Raw genomic sequence first — 24,240 nt, forward strand, 5'->3', positions numbered from 1 at the left:
TCTGGTAGCTTTGTGAGTCCATTGTACAGGTCTGTATCTTTACGCCAATATTCGTCAGTTGAGCAACTGTGTTGGCTGTCATCCTTTAAAAATGAGTGAACTGCGTCAGAGAGAAGGGGATCAGGTCCAAAAGGCCGAAAATTCGACGCAGGCAGCGGAGAAAGTTGAAGAGAAACCAGCCAAAACCGACGGTGAAGAGGAGGTACGTACGGACTCGTAAGGTTTCAGTGACGCTATGCCTATGGCGGAGTAGGCGGGGATACTTGTCCGTGGCTGCCGCACGCAGCACAGGCAACGAGAACCGCATCGTACTTCTCGCTGGCATCTGCAGCCATACAAAGTAACGGTGTTAGAGCTCTCGTAAATTTTTATAGTATAGTGTAGTACACAATTTAAGGAGCAAAATAAATGTCAGGTGTTGTGTGTATGGAGGTGAACTTGAGGGCATTGAGCAAGAATCATGATCAAGTAACAAGAGACAAGAGTGTGTGTGGACAGTTCAGCATTCTTTGCAGTTATGAGTTAGACTATTACTGCGACAGACGGGGCCTCGCCATCAAAAGTGGGGATCCACAACACAACTACAAAACAATTGATACATTACTTGTAGACATTTGTACATTACTCGTGTAAAGTGCATGCTTATAATTTATATTACAGAAGGTACATAAGTCCAAGAGAGCCCTCACGATAAGTCCATTGAACAAAAAAATGGCACTGTCTAGGGCAATCCCCGACTGTCGGGGGTTCATCGTTGCACAATTCAAAATGGCACGTTGACCACCCAGCAAATGCAAATTATGCATGCACGTGTGTGGCTGGAAGTGCAGCGATCTACTGCGTGCGTGCGTTCTTTGGTAGCAGCACGCACGGTCCGATCGGGTGAACTCCCGATTATCAGATGGACCGTTCGCACATGCTGCATATATAAATTATAATCTTCATTTTCGATAGGTTGTGAAATGTGTTTGTCAATATCGATAACATAGCTATGTAGTGTCATTAATGAAAATTACATCTAATGAGTTTGAGGTGACAAAGAATGATGTCAGGTATCAAAACTCAAAGCGATCGTATAGGATCGCTTAACCGCAGCAGCGACCCCATACGGACAAATACGTACCGTAAAGGGGTCGCACAGCAAACCTATCCTGTCACGGAAGCACCTGATATGGCTAAGCATTTACGTGACCAGAGACCAAAATAGAGGGTTTTATACCGAAATTAGTGGCCTTACTCTTAGATAAGATACTTACAATCACGGCAGGCGAAGTTGATTTACAATATGATCTGTTTTGAGAGCCCTGTGAAAGAGTTTATCCGAGGTTTTTATAGTCCTACCGCATTTCGTATTGTAGTATGACTTACACAGCGCATGCGCTAATATGGATAAAACGTAGCATATACTGTAATACGCAATGTATGCGTGTGGAAAAAAACCGGACGGCTCGCTGAGAACTGAAATGAATATTCATGAGACGTAACAAATAGAATGCATGCTGGGCGATGATTTACTATCGGGCCTACCGGCACTTATTTATTTCGTTTTTAAAGCGCATTTCGAATGTGTGGTTCATTATTTATTTGCAATAAAGGAAGTGCACACATAATGAACATCTGGAGATGTGAAGGATTAAGAAAATAATAGGTGATTTTCATGATAGAGGGTATGTTTTGTTTTGTTTTTTATTTTTTTCCCCAGTCTGCAGAGGAAATGCCCCAGATGTCTCATCTATGTAGATCAAGTTTCCTTTCACACTGTACATTATAGTTTTAATGTTGCACATTCACAATGGGCTCCACTCACAAACTCTGCTTCTTGGGGACTCATATTCATTTTTGCTTCATGTTCATTTTCTACTGTGATTTGAATTGAATACACTTCTGTTACATACATGTTTTGTTTATTTCCAATAGTTGAGAATTGTTTGATTATTTATTGAGAGACCTATTTCCCCCCCCCCCCAAAGACTTACTATCGCATGAGAGGAGATCCTTCCTGTCTTTCTTTTTCTGTCAGGCTTGTCACTTTCTGTTTGATTGTGTGTACATGTATGTGTGTCCGCGTGCGTGTGTGTTTCATAATTATTGTGTGTAACAAGTTGGAAGAATTGGAAGCTAAATTTCTATGTACTGTGACATACAGATAAATAAAATTGACTCTTGAGTATTCATTCATTTTCATTCATTCATTCATTCATTCATTCATTCATTCATTCATAGCAGTGGGACAAGAAGTGTCTTCTGAAAATTTTTGAAATTTCAAATGTCATAACTTCCTTATTTTTTATCCGATTTTTATCATTCTTGCACTGTTCTGCTGGATTTTTTTTATCATTGTCGTGAAATTGATAAAATTTTAGATTGGCTTTCATCTTAAAGGCATAATGGATTGGTTAATGAAAAACTAGAAATTAACCCTTTCAGATCCATCCACATGGTCATTGGGATTGTATTCCATTGCTCCCCATGGCTTTTTTTTTTTTAATGTTGTCTTGCTTGATCAATACCCTTTTAAGCCTTATACATACGTGTATGTACAATACTGCTGAAATGCATGCCGGTATTCCCCAACGCGTTTACATCGTTCGTTTGCTTGCGATCGGCGGTCATGCCATCAGACAAGGAGTATGTATTCGTAGAGGCGCACGCATTTCTGTGGTCATTTCACTCATGCCTATTTTTAACCCATGATCCGATCCCGGCTTTGCAGCAGCGTGGCAGATGACATGATAGAACGAGTTTACTTTTGCAGATTTTTAGAAAAATTGAAAAAATTACAGCAGTATAAAGATCTGATTGCGTTTGTTTTCATTTCATTCCTTCAGAATGGTCTCATAATGAAGATAGGCACAAAAGGGATAACGAAATTTGTCCTGTTGTTTACCTTTCAAGAACGCATGCACAAAATGTGACGAGAAAAAAATAAAAAAAAAAATCATAAAATCATCGCAGTCCCGTTGAAATTTGCGGAAACAGTAGGTGCGAAAAGGATCTTGAATTCGGTCCTGCATGCCATGTTGGTTATCAAAAACGCATGCACAAATGCGAAGAAATTATCGGGAAAAAAAAACTATGTACTTTCAATCCTTCTTGTGCGTGCATCACAACAGATTACAGCCGAAAGAATTCACGAAATCATCGCAATCCTGCTGATATCTGAGGTATAGAAATAGGCGCAAAAAAATCGTGATATTCGAATAGTGCGAAGAGATTATTGGGGGAAAAATAAAAGACACATTTTCAACCCCTTCTGGTGGTGCATCATAAAGATTACAGCCGAATATCAAATCATGGCAATCCCGTTGAAATTTGAGGAAACGATAGGCGCAAGAAGGATATCGAATTCGGCCCTGAATACTGTCTTTCAAAAAACGCATGAATAATTCCGAAGAGATTTTCGGGAGAAAAATAAAGAATGTTTTTTCAACCCTTCTGGTGTGTGCATCACAAAAGATTAGAGCCGAAATAATTCATAAAATCACCGCGATGCCGTTAAAGTTTGAGGAGACAATATAGGCGCAAAACGAATCATAAATTCGGCCGTGAATACCTTCTAATCCGAGAGGACGCGCATTTACGAAATGTGGGAGAGAATATCGGTAAAAAGTATAAAAGGACACATTTTCAACCCCTTTTGGTGTGCAAAGTAAAAGATTACAGCCGTAGGAATTCATGAAATCGTCACAATCCCGCTGATATTAAATTGATAGGCGCAAACAGGATCATGAATTCGGCCGTGTTATGATCTTTCAAGAACGCATTTACGAAATTCGAAGATTTTATCGGGGAAAAATAAAGAACACATTTTCAACCCCTCTTGGCACGTGAATCATTAAGATTATAGCCGAATAATAATCCATGAAATCATGGCAATCCCGTTGAAATTTGAGGAAACAATAGGCGCAAAAAGGATCGTGAATTTGGCCCTGCATGCTGTGTATCTTTCAAAAACGCATACCGCATGCACAAATTCGGGAGAAAAATAAGACACATTTTAAACCTCTTGGCGCGTGCATTATAAAAATTACAGCCGAAATGATTCATGAAATAATCACACTCCCGTTGAAGTTTGAGGAGAACAAGAGGTGCAAAAAGAATCATGAATTCGGCCGTATCATTTCTTCTAATCCGAGAGGACGCATTTACGAAATGCGAAAAGATTACCGGAGCAAAATAAAGGGCGCATTGTCAACAATTCTGGTGTGTTCATCACAACAGATTACATCCGAACAGTGATCCGAAGTAAAGTTCATGAAATCGTCACAATCCCGCTGATATTTGAGGTAGAAATAAGCGCAAAAAGAATCGTGAATTTGACCCTGATGCCGTATGCTGCCGTATATACCTTTCAAGAGCGCATGCACAAATGCAAAAAGATATATCGGGAGAAAAATAAAGGACCCCTTCTGGCACGTGCATCAGAAAATACTATACAGCAAAAATAATTCATATAATCATTACAATCCAGCTGAGCACCAAAAATGTGAAAAGCGCAGAACTTAAGTAACGCGTGTTACTCTACGTGCGCCGATGTTGACAAAAAGTCACAAACGCATTTGATACAATCTGATTTTGTTCATAATCATTTAACACTTTGATTCACAAACATTCAATTCTTTTAAAATGGTTCTATACACGAAGAAGAGATAGGAGTACAAAGCATTACAAATTCGACCCTGCAGTGTACTTTCAAGAACGCCAAGATACGGGAAGAAATTTTCGGAGGAAAGTTAAAAACTGCATTTCAGTCCCTTTTTTTTTTTTTTTTTACTTCCTTTTCGTATCAACAAATCAATTCACAAATGATTCCTTTTTGTTCCTTCTCAAGAAAATGATCCGTAAACAAGGCACTTGAGTTTACAAAATGTTTATTTGCAAAATGTATTTTTTTTTGGGGGGGGGGGAGGTAATATTATTGTCGACAAAAACATGAAAATAAATTTGCAAGCCAGTTAATGCTTTTTCAGGTTGTTGTTGACCAGTAAATTTTCTGTTCCGACCAGTACAAAAATGGGGAGGAAAAATGGATATTTACTGATCCGACAGAGACAGGTTGGACCGGCAGAAAAAAAAAAAAAAAAATGGGTTAGTGTGCAGCCCTGCTTTATCCAACTTCCAAGATTTGGTGATGAAACCAAAGCAAGCACTCTTGCCAAACTCAGTTGGCAACATTAGGAAGGTGTCATTCTGTTTCACTGCGTTCTTGATAATTTCTATTTGCTCCACTTTGAACTTAATTCTTTTTGCATCCTCCTCTACTTCACTTAGAGCATCTTTGAACTCCATGATACCTATCGTATTGGTACGAACAAGTGTCCTTTATTAAATGAGACCGAGAACCAAATACGAGCAACATTGTACATATGGCAGATGACGTAAAATATGAATATTCATTTGCGCATGCGCAGATCAGTATATTTGCGTGATACGTTCAAAACGGCGAACGGACAGTATTTCGAGTAGACGGTCTCAAAGATGACTATTTATCTTGTTTTCGGAGGTAATGGTGAGAAATACATAGTCGTTTCTATTGTTCAACAATAATGGTTTTATATCATGTGGCTTTTCGTTGCGAATCCAAGTGTCCTTTTGAGCGGTGAGTTGTTTACGTGTTGCAGTGCATTTGAGTGCTTCCTAAAATTGCATGGGTTGCTTCGGGGCGCTGTTACTGTGTTACAGCGCCCCGCGACGGGGTTAAGGATCGCTGAGCTCTCTATGTGTTGTGGGTCGTTCCGGTACAGCCGCATTTCACTCGAACCCTTTCGCTCGCCACTATGAAGCGCGCAGCAAAAGGGCCTGGTTCAAAGGCTAAAATCATCGCAACTCTCATGCGTTATTCATATCGCCAATGCGCAAAGTGCCACTCAAAGGTTGCATCGAAAGCCGAAGTATTAACGGGAGGGATGGAAATGAACTCGTAGAAAAACGTCTTTTCAAGACTACATGGGATCAATGTGGAAATTAACAATTGAACGTAAAGGAAAGAAACATGTATATTATAAAAGTACGGTAAGTCTTTTGCTGGTAAAATACGAAACTTATAGTGGCATGAAAATTTGTGTTTCTTTTTCAACGTACAGAGATAGCACTCTTTTGACTCGGGGCGCTCCCACAGTATACAAATGTATCTGTGTACAAGGAGCGCCCCGGGGTAACCTCCCCCCCCCCCCCCCCTATTTATTTTGCCAGGCCTTTAGCTTTTGGTTATTGCTTGCACTTACAGTGTAACCATTATTGCATTGGCTCTGTGATGTCAAATAATGAAAATGAGATAATTCCACAAAGACTCCTGACTTTTGTGAGTGATAAAAGAAGAGTACATTTTTAATGGGGATCTGGCCTTCCAGTCATATTGTCTCACTCAACTGCTTGTCTCTGTTTTGTAGCTGTGTGGTACAATGTCTATACACAGCCCTGTCGCTGTATACAAATGTCGTTTCGCATGGTGTCTGGTCGGGCTATATAATAGTATAGCTGTGTGTTAGTATTAACAATACTAGAAAAATACTCTGAGAGCACAGACCTCCGCCAAGCCGCTCATTTCTACCACTGATCTTGTTCTTCCATAGCGATGAGTGATTTCTACGTTTACACTGTGCTGCGTTAACATGTATGCTAAAAATCACACAATTTCCCAATACAGAAGCCTTGTGCTTACATCATCAGCATCATCGCAGCCCCTTGCCCAAGCAGAGCACATGTAAACAGTACTTTACTTAGTGCATGTATGCAAACCTCAAATACGCACAGCTTGAATGCCCAAGTTCATTGACCCTATCCACCTAAAGACCAAAAGTCCTTTAAAAATTCATTAAAATTCTTGGATCACTACCAAAATTTAATCATCTGTTCCTTGTGTCATTGTAAACTTTTTCTGTAAGTTTCATCCAAATCTGTTCTCAGTCTTTTGAGTTTCACTTTGCACACCTCCTTGGTGGAGGTAATAACATTAAAAAGTATAAAAAGTCAGTAAGTTAAAGATGTGCTGTATTCCAAACACAACCCTGTACCATCCATGCACTATTGTATTTAACATAAATCTGCTTGTGTTTATACACGTTTGACTAAAGTGGGTTTTTTAGGAATTCTGAAAAAACAACCAAAACAACGACAACAATAAGCATGAGGAACATCTACTCAGAAGTCATTTAGTTGTAGTTAACCCCCACCCCCCCCCCCCCCCACCCCCAATAAGAACACAAACAAACAGACAAACCCTCTCTGCCATGTTCATTGTTTTGGTGATAACATGATTGCAGTACTTGTGTACCAACATCAACTTTCACCGCAAAACTGAGATTTTACTTTTAAAATTTACCGAAAGGAAGGTGGGGAACCAATTATCCTCCAGTGGTTAATATCTTTATAAATTGGGAAATGAACATTTGAAATTTAGCATTTTTAAAGTATTTGCCTTTCAAAGATACTTTGTAGGAGAATTATTTCAAATACCCATGTTCCCAGTGGTAAGTTTTTAATGCATGTATGTTTATCTTTGTCTTGTAGGAGTTTATTCCATAGGAATGGACTAGCATACTAATTATAGAAATGATCAGTTACCCCAAGACTTATGAGCTTGTGGCACAATGAGTAGGGATAATGAGTCGGAAGACCTACAGCTCCAACTGATGGTTGAAATGCTACTGCTTGTCAACTGTCATCATGTGTACAATCTACCGACATCATAGTGTTTGTACATGTACATTAGATGCGTGCACACAAGAGTGAGCAGTGTTGCGTACATTGTAGGTGTAATGTACATCTGTCCACTGTCAAAGTTTGTACACTGTACCTGTGATAGATGAGTGAATACATACTGAATTATGTATTCTTGTGTGTGAGTCATTATACAGTGCTCTGTACGTGCAGGTCTGTAGTTTTATTGTTGATCTCTTGTTAAGCATCATGCACAATGCAGCATGCGTACAACTGCATATTCTGATTGATCGATTGAAATGATGTACTGATAACAATGTCAATGCAGCCAAAGGCTGAAAGTGTGTCAAAATAGCTAACAAAAAAAAAGGAAAAAATTCAAGTACACAAAAATATTTATGATGAAACAAATGTGATTAATGAATTACTACAATTTTGTATATGAGATACAGTTATTGGAATGTTATTATCTTAGAGGGGGATCCTAAGAAGAAAAAAACAAACAAAAAAACCTGTCCATTCCAACAGATTGGAATGGACAGTTTTTTTTTCTTTAAAAAAAAAACGAAGTTCCTGAGAAAACCTGTCCATTCAACACTCCAACAAATTTAATCAGCTGTGATGACCTGTAGTGTCAGCTGAAGTTTCACAGTACAATAGGTCCTTTCCATTTTATGGTAATAATATTGTATGACTTTCTACTTTCCAATGCGTGTTCCTCTTTTTTTTTTTTTCCTTTTTTTTTCAGAATGTAAGGTATGAGCACTTTCAAATGGCTAGTAACAGAGCATACTTGGAATCATTTTTACCCATATTGATAAAGAAGACTTGGCTAATTAGAATGACATTTTGGTATTGTCGTTAACAGGCAGGTATCTCTTTATGAACCTGCACAGATGTGGGTTTGACCGGCTTAAATTTTCATACCACCCAGCTCATTCTGCAGGGCTAGCCGTGCAGCTGTTACGGTTGAATTTCCACAGATGCTCCATTGGTTCATTCAGGGAGGTGGGCTTTCCACCTCCCTGGTTCATTCAACCGTTGATGAGACTACCCATCCAGGACAGGTCTCTAGTGTTTATCGTTGCATGTCCTGTAGAGAAGAAGATATACTGTACAACAATACAGTGCCTTTTAGTGCACTGTATCTGGAAGCCTCTTATTGTACTGGTTCACACAGGTATATTCTGTTCATTGGGAATGGCTGTGTGAGAAAGAATCATTGTGTGTTGAAGTGTATACAAATCAATGTACAAAACATTGCTGCAAACATGATGAGGTCTCACATGAGTTAAACTGTGTACAAGGGTAAGCCATACAGTGTACGTGTACATCACCAGTATATCGTCGCTGGGTTGACAAGACCTTGTAACTGTAAACTGTAATTTTGGTGAAAATGACTTTTTGGGGTTAATGATCAAATAATCAGTAAAGTGATGTCCTGTCCAAATCCTAGATGTTCTTCAAATCCCAAAAATGAAGCTACCACGGCATGTCAAAGGAATGTCTATCCCACTGGATACAGTACTTTGGCTGCCACGTTGTTTTGCTCTCCTGAACATTTGACATTTTGTAGATACATACATGTACGAGGTCTTGTCGCCCCAGCGACGATATCATTTTGCAATTTGGAACTTACAGTCAGACAATTTCATGAGGAATTGACTTCGTGATCAAGAATCAGAATGATGGAAAGAGAAATTAACATTTCTTTTCAGGAAAGGGGTACTGATTTCCCTCCATGCATTCCAAAAATGACAGCTCATTTGAGAATAGGCAACAATGTTTTTGGGAGTTGTTACATTGTGTGAGTATCAGTTGTCTTGCAAAATTGCAGAAACAGTATCTACAAACATACTTTGTACACATTAGACCTTGTTAAGATGACTGCTCAAATTGTTGTTGATACTGAAGTACATTTGAAATGAAAAACAAGATTTTGAACACAATTACTATGAAGATGACATCTGTTTTTTGAATTGTGGAACCCAACTGAAAGAAAATGGTGCTTTTGTTTAAAGCCAGAGTTTAATAGCAAAGCATTCACAAAACAACTGCACAGTTTCAGAGTCCCAAACATGTAGGACCTACACATCAAGTGTAACATGGTAGGTTTGATAGGAAACAGGGAAAATTCAGTGGCAAAAGCATTAACTTAAAACAGGAAACAAATTTGATGCATCATGCATTTACACCATTGTATCTCACATACGCTATTTTTTAGAGTTTAGTATCTGAATCTTTGAATGTGCTCTCTTGTGGGTACAGTAAATGTATATTATGCTTTCAATCTTTAGAATCAAGCATGAAAAAAGAAGTAGGAAAGAAAAGTCACAAGAGGAATATCACACTCCACTGTGATGAGCATGGAGAGATATGTACTGTACACGTGTGGCAAAAACACATTAGCTAATGCCATACACATCACTGATAATGGGTTGTAATGCTTGGTATTCTCCTCCCTCATTTGTTATCTTCTCTCATACATGTACTGGCAGTCCTTTTCACAATGTACAATGTGTGTTCCTGGGTATAGATGTGACATCATGTACAGGATACATTGCAGCTTGATTTGACCAGTTATCATTCTCATACAGTGTACAGCTATTAAAGCAAAGAGGCCAGATATAGACATTTTTTTACACCTACTTTGGACTGCAAGTGTCATTTTCTTCACTCATAACGTACATGTACAGTGTATGTAATATACAGTACATGTACAAAGTATAACACACACATACAATTGTACACATGTACAAAGCTCACTCATGTTACACTGTGACATATAAAACCTTAGTGAAAATCAAGGGTCCAGATTACATTGTACCCTGGTACAATGGATGTGCCTGGTCAGAGTGATGATAGTAATATATGGCATATGTTGCATGAATGCAAGTAGATGTACAGTGCTAATGCTCAGTTCAGTGTTGTCAAAACCAGTTTTGCCCCGAATGGCTATGGGAGAAAAAAATAAAATGTAGTCTCCTAAATGAGCTGACACATCCTTGACGACTCATATTATGGATTTAAACAAAACTTCATAACGTTTAAACACCTTGTCTGCAAATATTCCTCAAACTTTACTTTTATGTGTTCTCCTAATATTTCTACATTCACTGAATCCACATTACAAGGTAAACAACATTTCTGGTAAAGACATCAAGAACAACACTTAATATGCAGTTTGCATTCCACTGAATTATTACACTTTGCAAATAGCCTATTACAAATTATTGAGAACCTATAATGCGTACAGTGGGTCAAACTTGAGGCCCATGCATGCAGATTACAGTGTAAACATTGCTTGGGTATTCAAACCTTAGGGCATTCTATTCTATGGTATACAGACATAGTGCTATTTATAGCAATGAAATGTTGGAGTTGGTTATTGGTATAATAGACAGATAAGACAGAGACATCGGTCATTTACCTTAAAGATCTACCCAGATGCTATCAAGTATTATAAAGATTGTGGGGGTATAATAATACACACCATTTGCTATTTTTTTTGTCTACTCAAATTCGTACACATGCATGAATTAATGAGCTGACTGATTGGCTTCTTTCTGTCTACTTTGTATTGCTTGGTTCTTTCATGGTTTGTGTTGTATTAAATTATGGTGGATCAAGAAAGTTGAAAATAGTGGAAAAAAAAACTAATGTAAATTCCTTTATTGTATGAAGACACACTGATTTGATGCTGAATGTACACTGTACTCATGCTATTGCATGTGCTGGGACAATAATTATCATTTAAAAATGTTATATCCGTATACTGTAGACTTTCCTAGTAATAGTAGTATTGAAGGTTGAGGTTATTACACTTGTGTATGGCAGTCTCAGCTGCTCCCTACAGTTGTACATTGTGCAGTGCTCACTTGTCAGCCAGTTCACATTGGTCCAGACCATTTCATGGCCAGTATACACTTTACTAGGGTTGTAGCACTTTTTCTTCATTCTAAAAATACCAGCAAACCTTGAAGAGAAGAGAGATGGAATGTTGATTGTGCATAGAGCACTGTACAGCTGTACATGTGTAGAAAAGCACAATGCATGTTTGCAGTACAATACTGGTACGTGATATATGATTTCATGTCCAAGCTTGTACATTGTACCTAAGGAATTCATCACTGATGCAGGGAATAAGTTTCCAACTCACATTTGATTAGCAATTTCAGCTGATGAACAATATTTTACATGGTATCCTGTACACTTCTATTGAAGAAAACTGCTACTCAAGAGTTAGTTTGTGTGGCAGTGTCGTAAAAATGCATAACAAATTGCGATGCGATACCAGGAAAATCATTCCCTGCTGATGTATCTCAATTTCATTTTCGATCTTGATTTTATTTTCATATGTCTCAATGAAAAATACATTAGATATAACTAAGGATATCCGGCTAGGGTGCACAATAAAATATTACAAACAAACACATGCACATTGTATAATACACATGGTGGTCTGTCTGTGAAACTTGTAATCTGAAGTATAAATGCTAAAGAAATATAATAGAACCTACATACACTGTATTATACTTAAAACTGAGCTTAGCTTGTTAAATATTTGGTTCATTTGGAAGACCAAGGCTGTTGTCTGTGTACACTGTAGTTTTAATTCAAGTATCATTTTGGAAATAATTTCCTGGAAATGAAATCATGATGATTTTACATACTTAAAATACAATATGTACAATGTACATTGCACAATGTATGTACAGTGTTTGTATGTCTGTGTGTATATGATATGTGTGTATACATGTGTGCATATACATGTACGAATGATGTAAATGCATGCAGTATCTGCTATTCACAGAATGGAAACCCAAGAGGTTCTACATTGTATCAACTATAAACTGTACAAGGTTCATGATTGTGTACAATGTTTAAAAGCTCTTCCACTCATGTGCTAGCAGTGTACTGTGTATTCACAGACTGTATACAATAATACAACATAGGTAGTACATAAAATTACACATTGTAATGTATTGATGGCAGCTGAGGTAAATGTCACAGGTTACTGTACAATATATGTATTAAGCAAGATACATTGTACCTTCTTGACATTATATTTTTGCGAATTTGAGCCGACGGTCTTTTTCGCGGCATGAAGTTTTTTGTGAATTTCCACTGGCATTCTTGATGCATGTTTGTACTTGTTTGTAAATATAGTGTAAAAGAACTTTCGCAAATCTTGGCTCTTGCAGGATTTGTGAAATTAAAATGCAAGCGAACATTTCTGGTTCTCCAGTAATCCACTGCTCCTATACTAGATGACTTCTGTGTATGGTCTCGGGGGTTTCAAGATCCCCTATAATAGGCAGCGCATTCAAAGTGAGCATCTCCTTTGTTTTGCAGTACTTAGTGATATAAACCCTGCACACTATTAATAGATACATTAGCAAATGTGCCATTCTTGGCATACCCAGCAGTGTAGCAATGTATTTCCATCAGCACTGAGACAATCTCAAGTTCAGGCTCCTATGGTTTCTGCTGTTGGTATTGTGCATACCTCCTGCTGTATAATAAGGGGGCGGGGCCAGTACACTGGCCTTGTCTTGGCTTTGACGTCATGTGATGACATGTGACTCTTTCAAGCAGAATTCCACCCCAAACACTTCATACCACACCAGGCATAGATGCAGTTCAACATTCAATGGGGAGTCTCTATTTAACACCGATAATGATGCTGACGCATGATTGTTTAATTGCAGCACAGATTAGACATTTCTTTCGAACTGTTTTATCACGATGTTGTGTATACATGTAGTTGATACTTTGATAGGAAAGAGTCAAATTACATGTATAGAGTAATTTTCATTCATTGTGTGAAAATGAAAATGAATGTTGTGAGCTCAAAATCTATTCTTAAATAGTAATGTACAAAAGGGTATACAGATTTGTAAATTCAATGTACGTTGTACAGTGTACGATGGTTGATGCACTCACGAAGGAAAATTATCCAATGTGCAAGTATATTGTGGGTTGCAGTGTATGTATCACAAGAGATCAAGGATGCAGTGTATCTGTACATGGCGTAAAATTTCATAGACATGTAGGCCGTATACCCTAGTATCTGTAATTGTACAGGTTGTATTGAGTATTGAATACTGTTACTCTGCCTTGTAAACAGAAAGCGTAATGTACTTTAAGTATCCAATCTACTTTATGCTGTGTCCCCTCCCCCCCCCCCCAAAAAAAAAAGGAAGAAAAGATGTAAATTACAATTTGTAGTTAACAGTTTTTTGTGAAAAATTCTATCATGAAAGTTGTTATTTCATGTCACTTGCTGTTTCTATAACAATGGGGTTCTACTGGATAGCAAATTATAAATTTCATGTGACAATTTTGTGCAGTACACTCAACAAATTACTACTCTGACAAACTGCCATTAGTATTGTACAGCATGTCAGCCTGCTTGTAGTTCAAAGGTACAGCTGTATAAGGTTTTACCGTAACATAAATTTTGTTTTGTACACTGAGGTTCTATAGATAGCGCTTGCTGCTTTAGTATGAGCCAGCATGCTAAGCCAGCGTGTAGAAAATGAGTGCGTCATTGTGCCCCAGTCTTTGTAGCACCTTGTTCCATCTATAGACAGAAGACAGTCTAAGTAAACCCTTTGAAATGACCGTTCGTTCGTTGATAGCAAAATCAGGATTACACTGTATGCAAACTGCTTGCAGTGCATCACCCTTCTGATAGTATACAGCTGAGATTAGTGAGATACCAGACATATACAGATTGAAGAAAAGATAACAGACACTGATGCTGTGTCATTAAGAGGTTGTACAGTACCTGAATCATGTGTTAGTCTCACCTTGTGCTCTGTGCTGTAAGAATTATGAGGCACATTTTATGTCCCGCTATTCAGGCACAGCGAACATGCTTCTACAGTGAACATCCCAATTTATGCCAACAATATCAGTCTTCCCATTACTCAACCCATTGACATGTTCAAGGTACATTGGAGAAGACCTTTGGAAAATTAATGGGAAGGGTACGTCTCACACCACAATAGGATAAAACATGGTCAAAATACAAAATGTGAGTAATTCATCTTGCGAATGGAAATGAAAGATTAATTGCTTTCATCACGTCTCATAAAAGGCACCTGGACAATGTCTCATGCACTGAATAAAATTTCTGAGGTGTATGCATACATTACACATTCAGTTATACTGTAGATGCCAAGTATTTCGCAGGTGTAATAGTTCGTGCCCCGGGAGCTGTAAGACAATTTCGCGGATGGTTGAATTCGCGATCAGGAACACGAATATCATACTGCTTGCTTGCGCTCAGCATAGGAAACTATTATGTTGGCATGCATACAATGTGCACATGTATACAGTTAAGGCATCTGTGTGCAGCTGCTGCTCGCCTATTGCATGTACAGTGTACAGTGTATGTACATCGCTCTCATGTACGGTATAGTATGCATGTAACTTGAGGGCGATACTTTGGCAGGTTGTTAAATTGTCTAATTTTTTGACATGCAAAATTTAAAAAAAAACAAAAGAAAACGAAACCCCCATAAAATATTCAGCATCTGGAGTACTAAATTGTGTACATTACACACAAATGGAGAGAAAGAGAAAGGTAATACTACTAGTACTTGATCTTACTGCTACAGTGGAGCCTTTGTAGTGAGACATTTCTAGGAAATGGTCTTTCTACACTGTTATGCATGTTATCACATTATATTCTTGGACAGAACTTGGCTGTATTCCAACTCAAACAATGGTTTTATTCTTATACAGTATATGTTCAATAATGTACTACAGATGCATAATCTTTACAACCCTATGTACAATGTAGGGTGGTTTAGTCAGTGTAGTGATACCAGCATATTTCTCATGATGTACTGTATGTGGGAGTTAGGGCTGATGTGATGTGACAAGTGTCATGACATTACCAGTACTCCAATTTAATTGCAAGTATTTAACCTTGCGTCTGCTAATTTGAAACAGGGCATAAAGGACAAATGCCAAATGTTGGCATTGAAAAGCTATTACATCTTCAATTATAGCTGTAATTATAGTAACTTGTGCGAATCCATGTATGATTGTCAGCACCATGTGTGATTAACCCGTTGAGGACGGTTTGATTTTGCTACAACACACATTTCTCATAGACACCTGCTCGAGTATACTCGGGACTTGTCCTCAACGGGTTAACTTCATATCTACATGTACATACCATATGGACAGGGCTTACAATTAGGGAAGTATGAATATAATTCTGAAAAGGAAATCAAATCTACATTAGCTATAAACGTAAGCTGATTATCTGGTTTTTACTAGATAAGACACTTTCAATTACACAGTAATGAAAATGACTGAAACATTTTTTTTTTTAATGTGCTAATTTTGTGCTACAATTTGTAAGTGAAAAAAAAAAGACTTTTAAATATTCATACATTTGTATTTAAATGTCAGTGCATAACCTTCTTATACACTCTTATTTGGGTTAAAAGCGATGCACAATGTAAAGATGTGATTGCTACCCCAGAGTGAATACTCTTGGACATAATGTGTTTTAGCAAATAATCAACATAGGTGAAGGTGATGGGACAAACTATCACTTCCGAGGTGATCTGGATGTAGCTACCTTTCCGAAGCGCAGCTGAGGAAAGATAGCGTACACATTCAGATCGTTGAGGAAGGGATAGTTTGTCTCATTGCCTGAAACTAAAAGTTGATTATTTGCTTTATATTCCACATCTAGGGTCCTAGAAATTCCCATTTTATTCCACATCTGAAACCGTTTTGGCTGTCTTTAGGTATCCTTAGGGCTTAGGCTACGTGTGCGCGTAGATGACAAAACAATGAATTTGCTGCGCGCATCGCGCGGCACCGAAGTGAGAGTGCGTTCCACTGTGTACTATCAAGTGACCTAGGTCACATGATAGTCCACAGTGCAACGCACTTTTATTTCGCGCGTACTCATCTTGCGTTAGGACTGTGTGGACTGTGTGGAGATCAGCGAAACAAATGGGACTATCAACATAGAGTGTAACGAACTTTTCTTCTCAGGTGATGTGATGGGCAAAACTACGCTTCATCATGTGATCAGCTCTGGACCAATCCTATTGCAACATTCGTAGTATGTGGAATATAAAAGTTAATAATACCAAAGGCAAAAGTGTCCCCGTATGTCTCAGGTGTACAAGGTGTAAAAGAATACTATGCCGTGCTGGGGTAATGATTATTACAGCCTGGTCTTGTGGGAGAGTTGAGCCAGTACTGAAGAAGCTGCCATCAATGGTGAATAAAGCCAGGATGTCCATTAGTGGTATATGATATGTACCATTTTCATTTAAGCCATTCCTAGGTCAAATGTCATAGATCTGCTGACATGCAATGTACTATGGAGAGATCCATGTACATTGTGTATGTCTTGGAGTAAAAGATGCTTTTGCCTGGGAAGAATGTAACCATCTAATGGTTATGCAATGTGCACTGTGTATTATGAAATACTGTAGCTGAAAGCTGTGTTCAGACGGAGGCAGTTTTGGTCGGAGTAATTTCGGAGTAAGGGTCGGAGGAAGCTTGGTCGGAGTAACTTCGGAGGATAGGTCAGAGTAGTGCCCGTTTGGACAAGGTCGTGGTAACTTCCTCCGATCGGAGGAACTTACCACGACCTCTTCCTCCGAACGAGATACTCCTGAGTTTTCTCAGGAGTATCTCGCTACCACGACTAGCCGGTCGGAGTAAATTGCCCGTGCGGACAAGCCCTCGGAGTATCTATGAACTTACATACCTTACGATCTAAGTAAAACTTCCTGGGTCAAATCGCAATGTTGACATTTTGCGAGTACACGTGCAATTTTAACCTAGTCGATCGCGACAAAGAAGCTAAGCGCTCATGCAGAAATTTCCATTAACAAGAATGGAGAAGACAAATGCCACTGGTAAAAAAACAATCGCATGGTCGACGTGCGCGGCGCTACTACTTCCGGAAGTTACACCGACCCTCGCACATAAATTGGTCGCAGTTTCTTCCCACGACCGTCGTATGGACACAAGGGTCGTGGTAGGATATGCATTAATTTAAATATCAATTACCGTGCCATAAATTTTTACTCCGGATAGAAATACGTCTGAACATGGCTTATATCACAATACATTCAATTTATGTACTGGGTATACATAATGAGACATGCTGTATATGCCACATATTTTCATTTCAGTAATCATATTTTTTGGAATTGGGACTTCCCAGTAATTCTGCAAGTAGTTAAATTTGTGATTGTGAAATACAGTAATGAACGGCAGAATGTACATGTCGCATTTATGTATGGATCAGATTTAATATTTTGGGTCGTTGTTAAATTCACGAATAGTGCCTGACTCTTATAATTGGCAAAAATAAAAACCCAGCAAAATATGTGGCATATACAGTACAGTAAAACATGCATACAAGTGTACACACAAATCATACACATCAGGATTGTTGAGGCTATAATGTAGATGCCACTTTCCACTATCCACTTTCCACTTTGCTATGACTGGAAAGTTCCTGGAGCATTCCCTTCCCTCATCCTTAAAGGGGAAATCCAGTCCAAGTATAAGTTAACCTGATAAAAAAGAGTAAAATCTTACGAGTTCAACAGTAAACATTTGACTGAAATTAGAGGAAAAATAAGGAAGTTATGACATTTTGAAGTTTTGCTAATTTCTGCAAAACAGTTCTTGTACAGTGGACATGAATATACAAATGAGTGAGCTAACCATGTCATAACCTTACAGTTTTCCATTGATCGTGTACAAAATAATGATGAAAATTCAATATTTCTGTCACTGAATTCTGAAACATGATGTTATTCCTGATTGAATAACTTCAGAATAGTGATCAGTTAGATATATGAGGATTTGAGCCTCGGGCATAATTGCGTTTGAATGAAAAACTGGAAATTTCACAATTTTATGTACAAACTATATAATGGTACTGTAAGTTGTGAGGGGGTGACATGCTCACTTTGCCATTTGCATATTTATATCGACCGTCCAAGACCTGTTTCCTGAAAAAAAGCAAAACTTCATTAATGTCATAACTTCCTTATTTTTCATCCGATTTCAGTCAAAATTGTGGTCGTTGAACTCATAATATTTTACTCTTTCTTACCAGACTAACGTATATTTGGACTGGATTTCCCCTTTAAATTGAGAGACAGTTTACATTAGCTCAGCTATGACATCTGATTATCATCCACAGCTTAGATTTTTGGGAAATTGTCAAGGCTTGGCTGAGGAATCTTTTTTCCGCTTGGGAAAAAAAAAAATCTTGCATTGTTTACTAACGCTTGACTGCAGTGTCTGTCAACCCTGTCTGCCTCAGCAGAGGCTGATGTTTAGCTGTCTGTCGGATGGGACATCTTATTAACATTTATGGCTTCCTTCACACGCCGAGTCTCCCCCTCGCTATGCATGAGGGATAAAGTGTTAATTTGATCCTCGGTAATTAGAATGACCAGCGGAGATAATTATATTCTTTGTCATTCCCCAGAGACATATCCAATGAATGGCTGTTACAATACCTACTAGTTGCCCTCTTTCAAATCATTTCACATCAAATGATGTCCCTTAGTTTCATACACATGTATAACATCGTGCATGTTGTACATGTACACACCATAGGTTCTGTTCTTGCTTCAGTATTATCTCTGCAGGAGAAATGCATGCAGTCCTGTAATGGTAATGCCTCACTACAATGTTTCTTTTTTATTTGTTGTGTGTTACTCTGTACATGATGACTGTTATCATAGGGAGCATCAATGAAATGTAATGACTGTGACCCAACTACAAATAGTGTCAGGTGATTGTGTTCAATTTTAGAAGGATGGAAACTGTGAGTGTATTGCCAAGTAGTGGTAGGCAGAAGAATTATACATTTTTTTTTTCTTCTTTACATCTCAATCTCAATAACAGATTGTGCAGACTTCAGTTGTGCAGACCAAAAAAAATAAATAAATAAAATAAAAGAGAGAGAGAGAGGGAGAGAGAGGGGAAAGAAAGAGTGATATATGAAGAAGTAAGCAGGATCATTTTACAATTCATTATCAGATTTTTTTTCAGTTGGATTATAACAACACATTAGACATGCCTTGCATTCCATGTTCCTGCTTCTTTAAGGATGTTTGTGTTTCCTTAACAACCTGCATTCTCACCCTGCATACATTTCCTCCATGTTGCCATAGAAACCAGTGGCAGGATGCATTCCTCCGGAGGACATTGGACTGCCTGAGATCAAGGAGCCTCCTATTCCTCCCCAAAAGGACCACATACCTTTCTTTCTTAAAGGGTTACCACCAAGGTGAGCCACACATTATCCTTCTTCCAATCTTGTTGTGATCATATCCTGTTGCAGAACTGCCAACAAAAACATAATTATGCTTTCTGAAAATTTTCTCTTCAAATATGAAATTTGATGTAGCATGCATACACATTAAGAGATGATGAGCTTTTTTTCCCAGGTACGCATGTGAAGTGTAATGTAACAATCATTGATGCGATAAAAAGATGGGTCTTTTTCATATTCTAGGCCAGAAAATAAGGATCATTATATGTTCCAAGAAAATGTCATCATTACTTTATATTGTTTAGCATGATTCTGAGGAAATACATTACAATGTACATATTTTTGTTTAATTTCATTATCTATGGACATGATGTCATGAACTCTGTCAAAACAGTTATCAGAATATCTTGTGTTAATCTCTGAAATATTGTGCAATTGATTTTGTTTTTCATTTTCTTTGACCAAGTATCATCTACAATATCAATGCTGTGAATATCTACATGTATGTGTATTGGATGCAACATAACATAAATGTATTGTCTGTTAAAATAGTCACTTTGTGTGTTGTGAATATCTGCATTTTGTGTATGTGTGTGTTTGTAGGGTATGCATTTTTTGGTTTTTTGTTTTTGTTTTTGATAAGGGATATTTGTGTATTTTTGGAATCACCAGATGGCAGAACTGGGTGATCCGTGGGGCCGTGTCGTTCGCCATGGTGATATTCTACACTGTTGTCATCTACATGGGGCCTGTGGGTCTGACAGGACTGGTGAGAAAGAGATTTTTATCACAATTCTCATATTTTATGCAAGTCTTTCCCCCCCCCCCCCCCCCCCCCCCCCCCCCGGTGTGGAAGTGGAAGATGAACGATGAAAAAAAAATGGCCTGAAGCAAGAAGGCGATGACATGACATTTGCTCCTGCGACGATTGCTGCAGTCTTATTTTCTCCAAGGACTTGGGGTTAGGGTTAGGATTGTGACAGGGTTTAAGGTTTAGTTTGATTTGTGGATTGGGATTAGGGTTAGGGTTATGTTCGTGGGTAAAATTTATGTTCAGGCTTGAGTAGCATGCAGATATTTCATGGGAGCAATTGTCAACAGTGATGAACAAATGTTATGGAACCGGTAGAGGCAGAGATATGTTTACATGTCATTTTGAAATATGTACTATCCACAGACACACACCTGTCATTACTACAATTGCTCTATTGCTATTGAAGCATAAATCTTTGGAGGGCCAAAGTGCACCAAGCTCTTATCCTTTTCATGATAGAATTGGGAGAAAAACACATGTTGATTTGTATTAAGGGCACATACTGGCAACCTTGTGATTAAAAAAAAAATGTCATTTCATAGGCACATGAATTGTAGATCCCATACAGTTTCCAAGAGGAAGATATCTGTATTTCCTTCATTTTAACTACCTGTGTGTGGGTATGTCACAGTGTGGTGCAAAACATTGTCATTTCTGTGCTGTGAAAATTACCTTGCCAGTTTCTGGAAGATGTTGGAAATATTGAACTAATGAATCTAAAACAAATTGATATTAAGCTAACCCAGCAGAATGTGTTTTTAATATTAGAGAGTTTATTTGTTTGATATATATATCACTGTAATATGTGCAGTGCCTCACTTGAGGCTGTTAGCATGATACAATTGTATGCGTATTAATATGTTAAAGTTGTGTATGTAGTATGGTGTCATTCCACAATCATATAGAAAAGGTGAACAATGTGTCATGGACAAAAAAGGAAAATATGCATTCTTCTTAAAACATCTATTAACTTTTATTGCTATTCTCTACTAGCATGTTATTTTATTGTACTCATGACGCAGAGATAATTTCTCTTTTTTATTTATTTATTTTTTATTTTTTTGCTGATATATTAGACCTAACACATGAAATTTTATATATGGATTCTCCAAAAATATGCAATTGTATCCTGTGAAATTTGTCATTGACTTAAAAGTCACATTATGACAGATGTACTGTTGGCAAGTTCATTTTCTAAATGTTGAATTTGTTTGAATTCCCCAGATCCTGTTGATTGAGGTGATGTGCTTCAAAGAAATCATCAGCATCGGCTATGCCGTCTACCGCACCCAGAACCTCCCCTGGTTCCGCACCCTCAGCTGGTATTTCCTCCTCTGTGCCAACTACTTTGTCTACGGGCAGAGCGTCAAGGATTACTTTGGTATCGTCCTCAGAAGAGAGCTGGTAAGGCTGATTTAAGGGTTCCTTGTTTAGTAGCAAAGATTTCAGTTTGGTTTTTGTCTCACCTCCCTGTTCCAATGTACACAGATCTATACAACATTAGTATTCATAATTAGATGCACTCACTGTCTTTCTCTACTTCAGAGATTGCTAATTTCAAATCTCAACTCACTTCTCAATATGGAATCTGGAGTTGTATTTTTGCAGTGTTTTAGAAATATTTTGCTCATATATTATTCTGAAATGATAGTGTCTCTGTCCTCACATACTGCTCACAGAAATGAAATCAAATTTGATCAAAATAAATGGAAACATTGACATGATGGTTTTATCTTACATTCATGTTGAATGAAATCCAGTATATTGAAATGGCATAGGGTGAAGTCTTTTTGTTCAGACTTCATGTAATGCCTGTGTCAGGACAAGGTCATTAATCAATTGATGAATCATGAAACAGACATGGAAGCATGCAAGATGCCTGTTCTAGAATGAATTCCCTTGTTCTCAAGGTATTTCTGTCACAATATGACAGGCAGTAGAGACAAATCTGTAATACATGATTGTAGATGTTGAAGACTGAAAGGCCCGAATTCACGAAGGTAGTACAATCTTTGTCCAAGGTTTAAACCATGGACAAAGACCAGAGTAGTATGGGGCACCGAGTGTCTCATGGCCTATTTCATTACAAAATCAGTCATTTCGTCAACGAAATGACCATGTCGTTAACAAAATGACCATGTCGTTAACGAAATGATCATTTTGTAACGAAATAGGCCATGCAACACTTTAAGCGCCCCATACTGCTACAGTCTTTGTCCATGGTTTAAACCATGGACAAAAATTGTACCACCTTTGTAAATTCGGGCCAAAGAGTCTGAAATTGTATTTATAAGAACTGCTTAATGAAGTGTTTTAATTTGTTTTCTTGCCATTCATGTAATGTTTCTTCTCTGTACAGGTGGCCCTGCAACCCTTTATTGACTATTACAGATTCATCTCATTTTGCCTCTATGTCTTGGGTAAGTAGTGGATTATAGATATGAAATGCAGAGAAAAATCACCTCTTGTGTTTTTGATATTTGATCCATAAAACACAGGAACTGTACATGCATGCATGTTGATGCCATCTGTAACCAGTACTGTACTCACCCATTTCAAACAATTGAGACCCTTTCAAAGTGACTTACTTTAAATGAGATATGATCAGGGTTTGATTTCACTGGCATTTCTGCCATTATTTTAGCTTTCCTGTTCCTTACGAGAACCTGGATACCAGGTTCCCAAAATCTAGACAAGAGTGCCTGCATTTGTGGCCTAAATTCATGTTTATTTGTGTTATGCTGCCCAGAAAAGTGGCTTTGATAGGAAGATTAAAGTTTGTTCTGTCAATATCAGTTTTCTTTCTGTATGAAAACGGTGTGTTTTGCGGTACTATTTGCCTTTTTCCCAATGTAGTGTGCTGTTCTTTTGCCATAAAACTTGTATGAAAATGTACATAGTGATCTAGGCTGAGATCAGTAGAAATGTGCTTTCGCTGACCCCCAGTCAGATGCCTCTTCTGTGTAGAGCAAAGGAGCTTGTGAGCCCATCTGCGCACAGTCTGTTCATACCTCGCACCCAATCGATGTTTTCCTTTGTTTGAAGGCACATGTAGTTGACCTTGGAGAGGGGATACAAGTACCACTTGACTGCTTTCGCACAGTCAGATTACTTGTTGTGTCTGCTGACTTGCAAAAAGAATCTCATTTTAGGGGCAATTTAGGCTCTCGGAGGATTGCGGGGGGAACAGGTTAAGATAGTCAAAGTTATCATAGTGGTTCTCATTCGATCATCCTCTTTCTCATCCCGTGCCCCTTTTTTTAAATAGATGTGTGAGAATAATGATGGTTATTGGTAAATCTCAGTGCAGTTCAAGGAAGTGAAGTATTTTACACCAAGTGTACCCAACACACATTGGAGAGGTACACAAACAAATGATGGGATAATTATGCACATTGCGTGATTGAATTTCATAACATGATCCCTAAGGAAAGCAAAAATACAAAGGCACACATAAGCGCATGACCACTTT

The 24,240-nt window shown here is 38.1% G+C and overlaps 1 protein-coding gene across 1 annotated transcript in view; it reads left to right on the forward strand.

The window, feature by feature from the left end:
- Window positions 1–24,240, forward strand: part of LOC139729605 (phosphatidate cytidylyltransferase 2-like) — a 33,007-nt gene continuing 8,767 nt past the window's right edge. Inside the window, exons 1-5 of the mRNA XM_071640533.1 lie at window positions 1–202; window positions 19,854–19,969; window positions 20,627–20,723; window positions 21,993–22,172; window positions 23,128–23,188. Of these exons, the coding sequence (XP_071496634.1) occupies window positions 92–202; window positions 19,854–19,969; window positions 20,627–20,723; window positions 21,993–22,172; window positions 23,128–23,188 (565 nt within the window). The 5' untranslated portion in view covers window positions 1–91. The remainder of the gene's footprint in view (window positions 203–19,853; window positions 19,970–20,626; window positions 20,724–21,992; window positions 22,173–23,127; window positions 23,189–24,240) is intronic.

The sequence above is a fragment of the Diadema antillarum genome, unplaced genomic scaffold, assembly GCF_040938485.1.
Source record: "Diadema antillarum isolate AM-2024a unplaced genomic scaffold, OU_Dant_1.0 seq00000248_RagTag, whole genome shotgun sequence".
NCBI classification, from domain to species: domain Eukaryota; kingdom Metazoa; phylum Echinodermata; class Echinoidea; order Diadematoida; family Diadematidae; genus Diadema; species Diadema antillarum.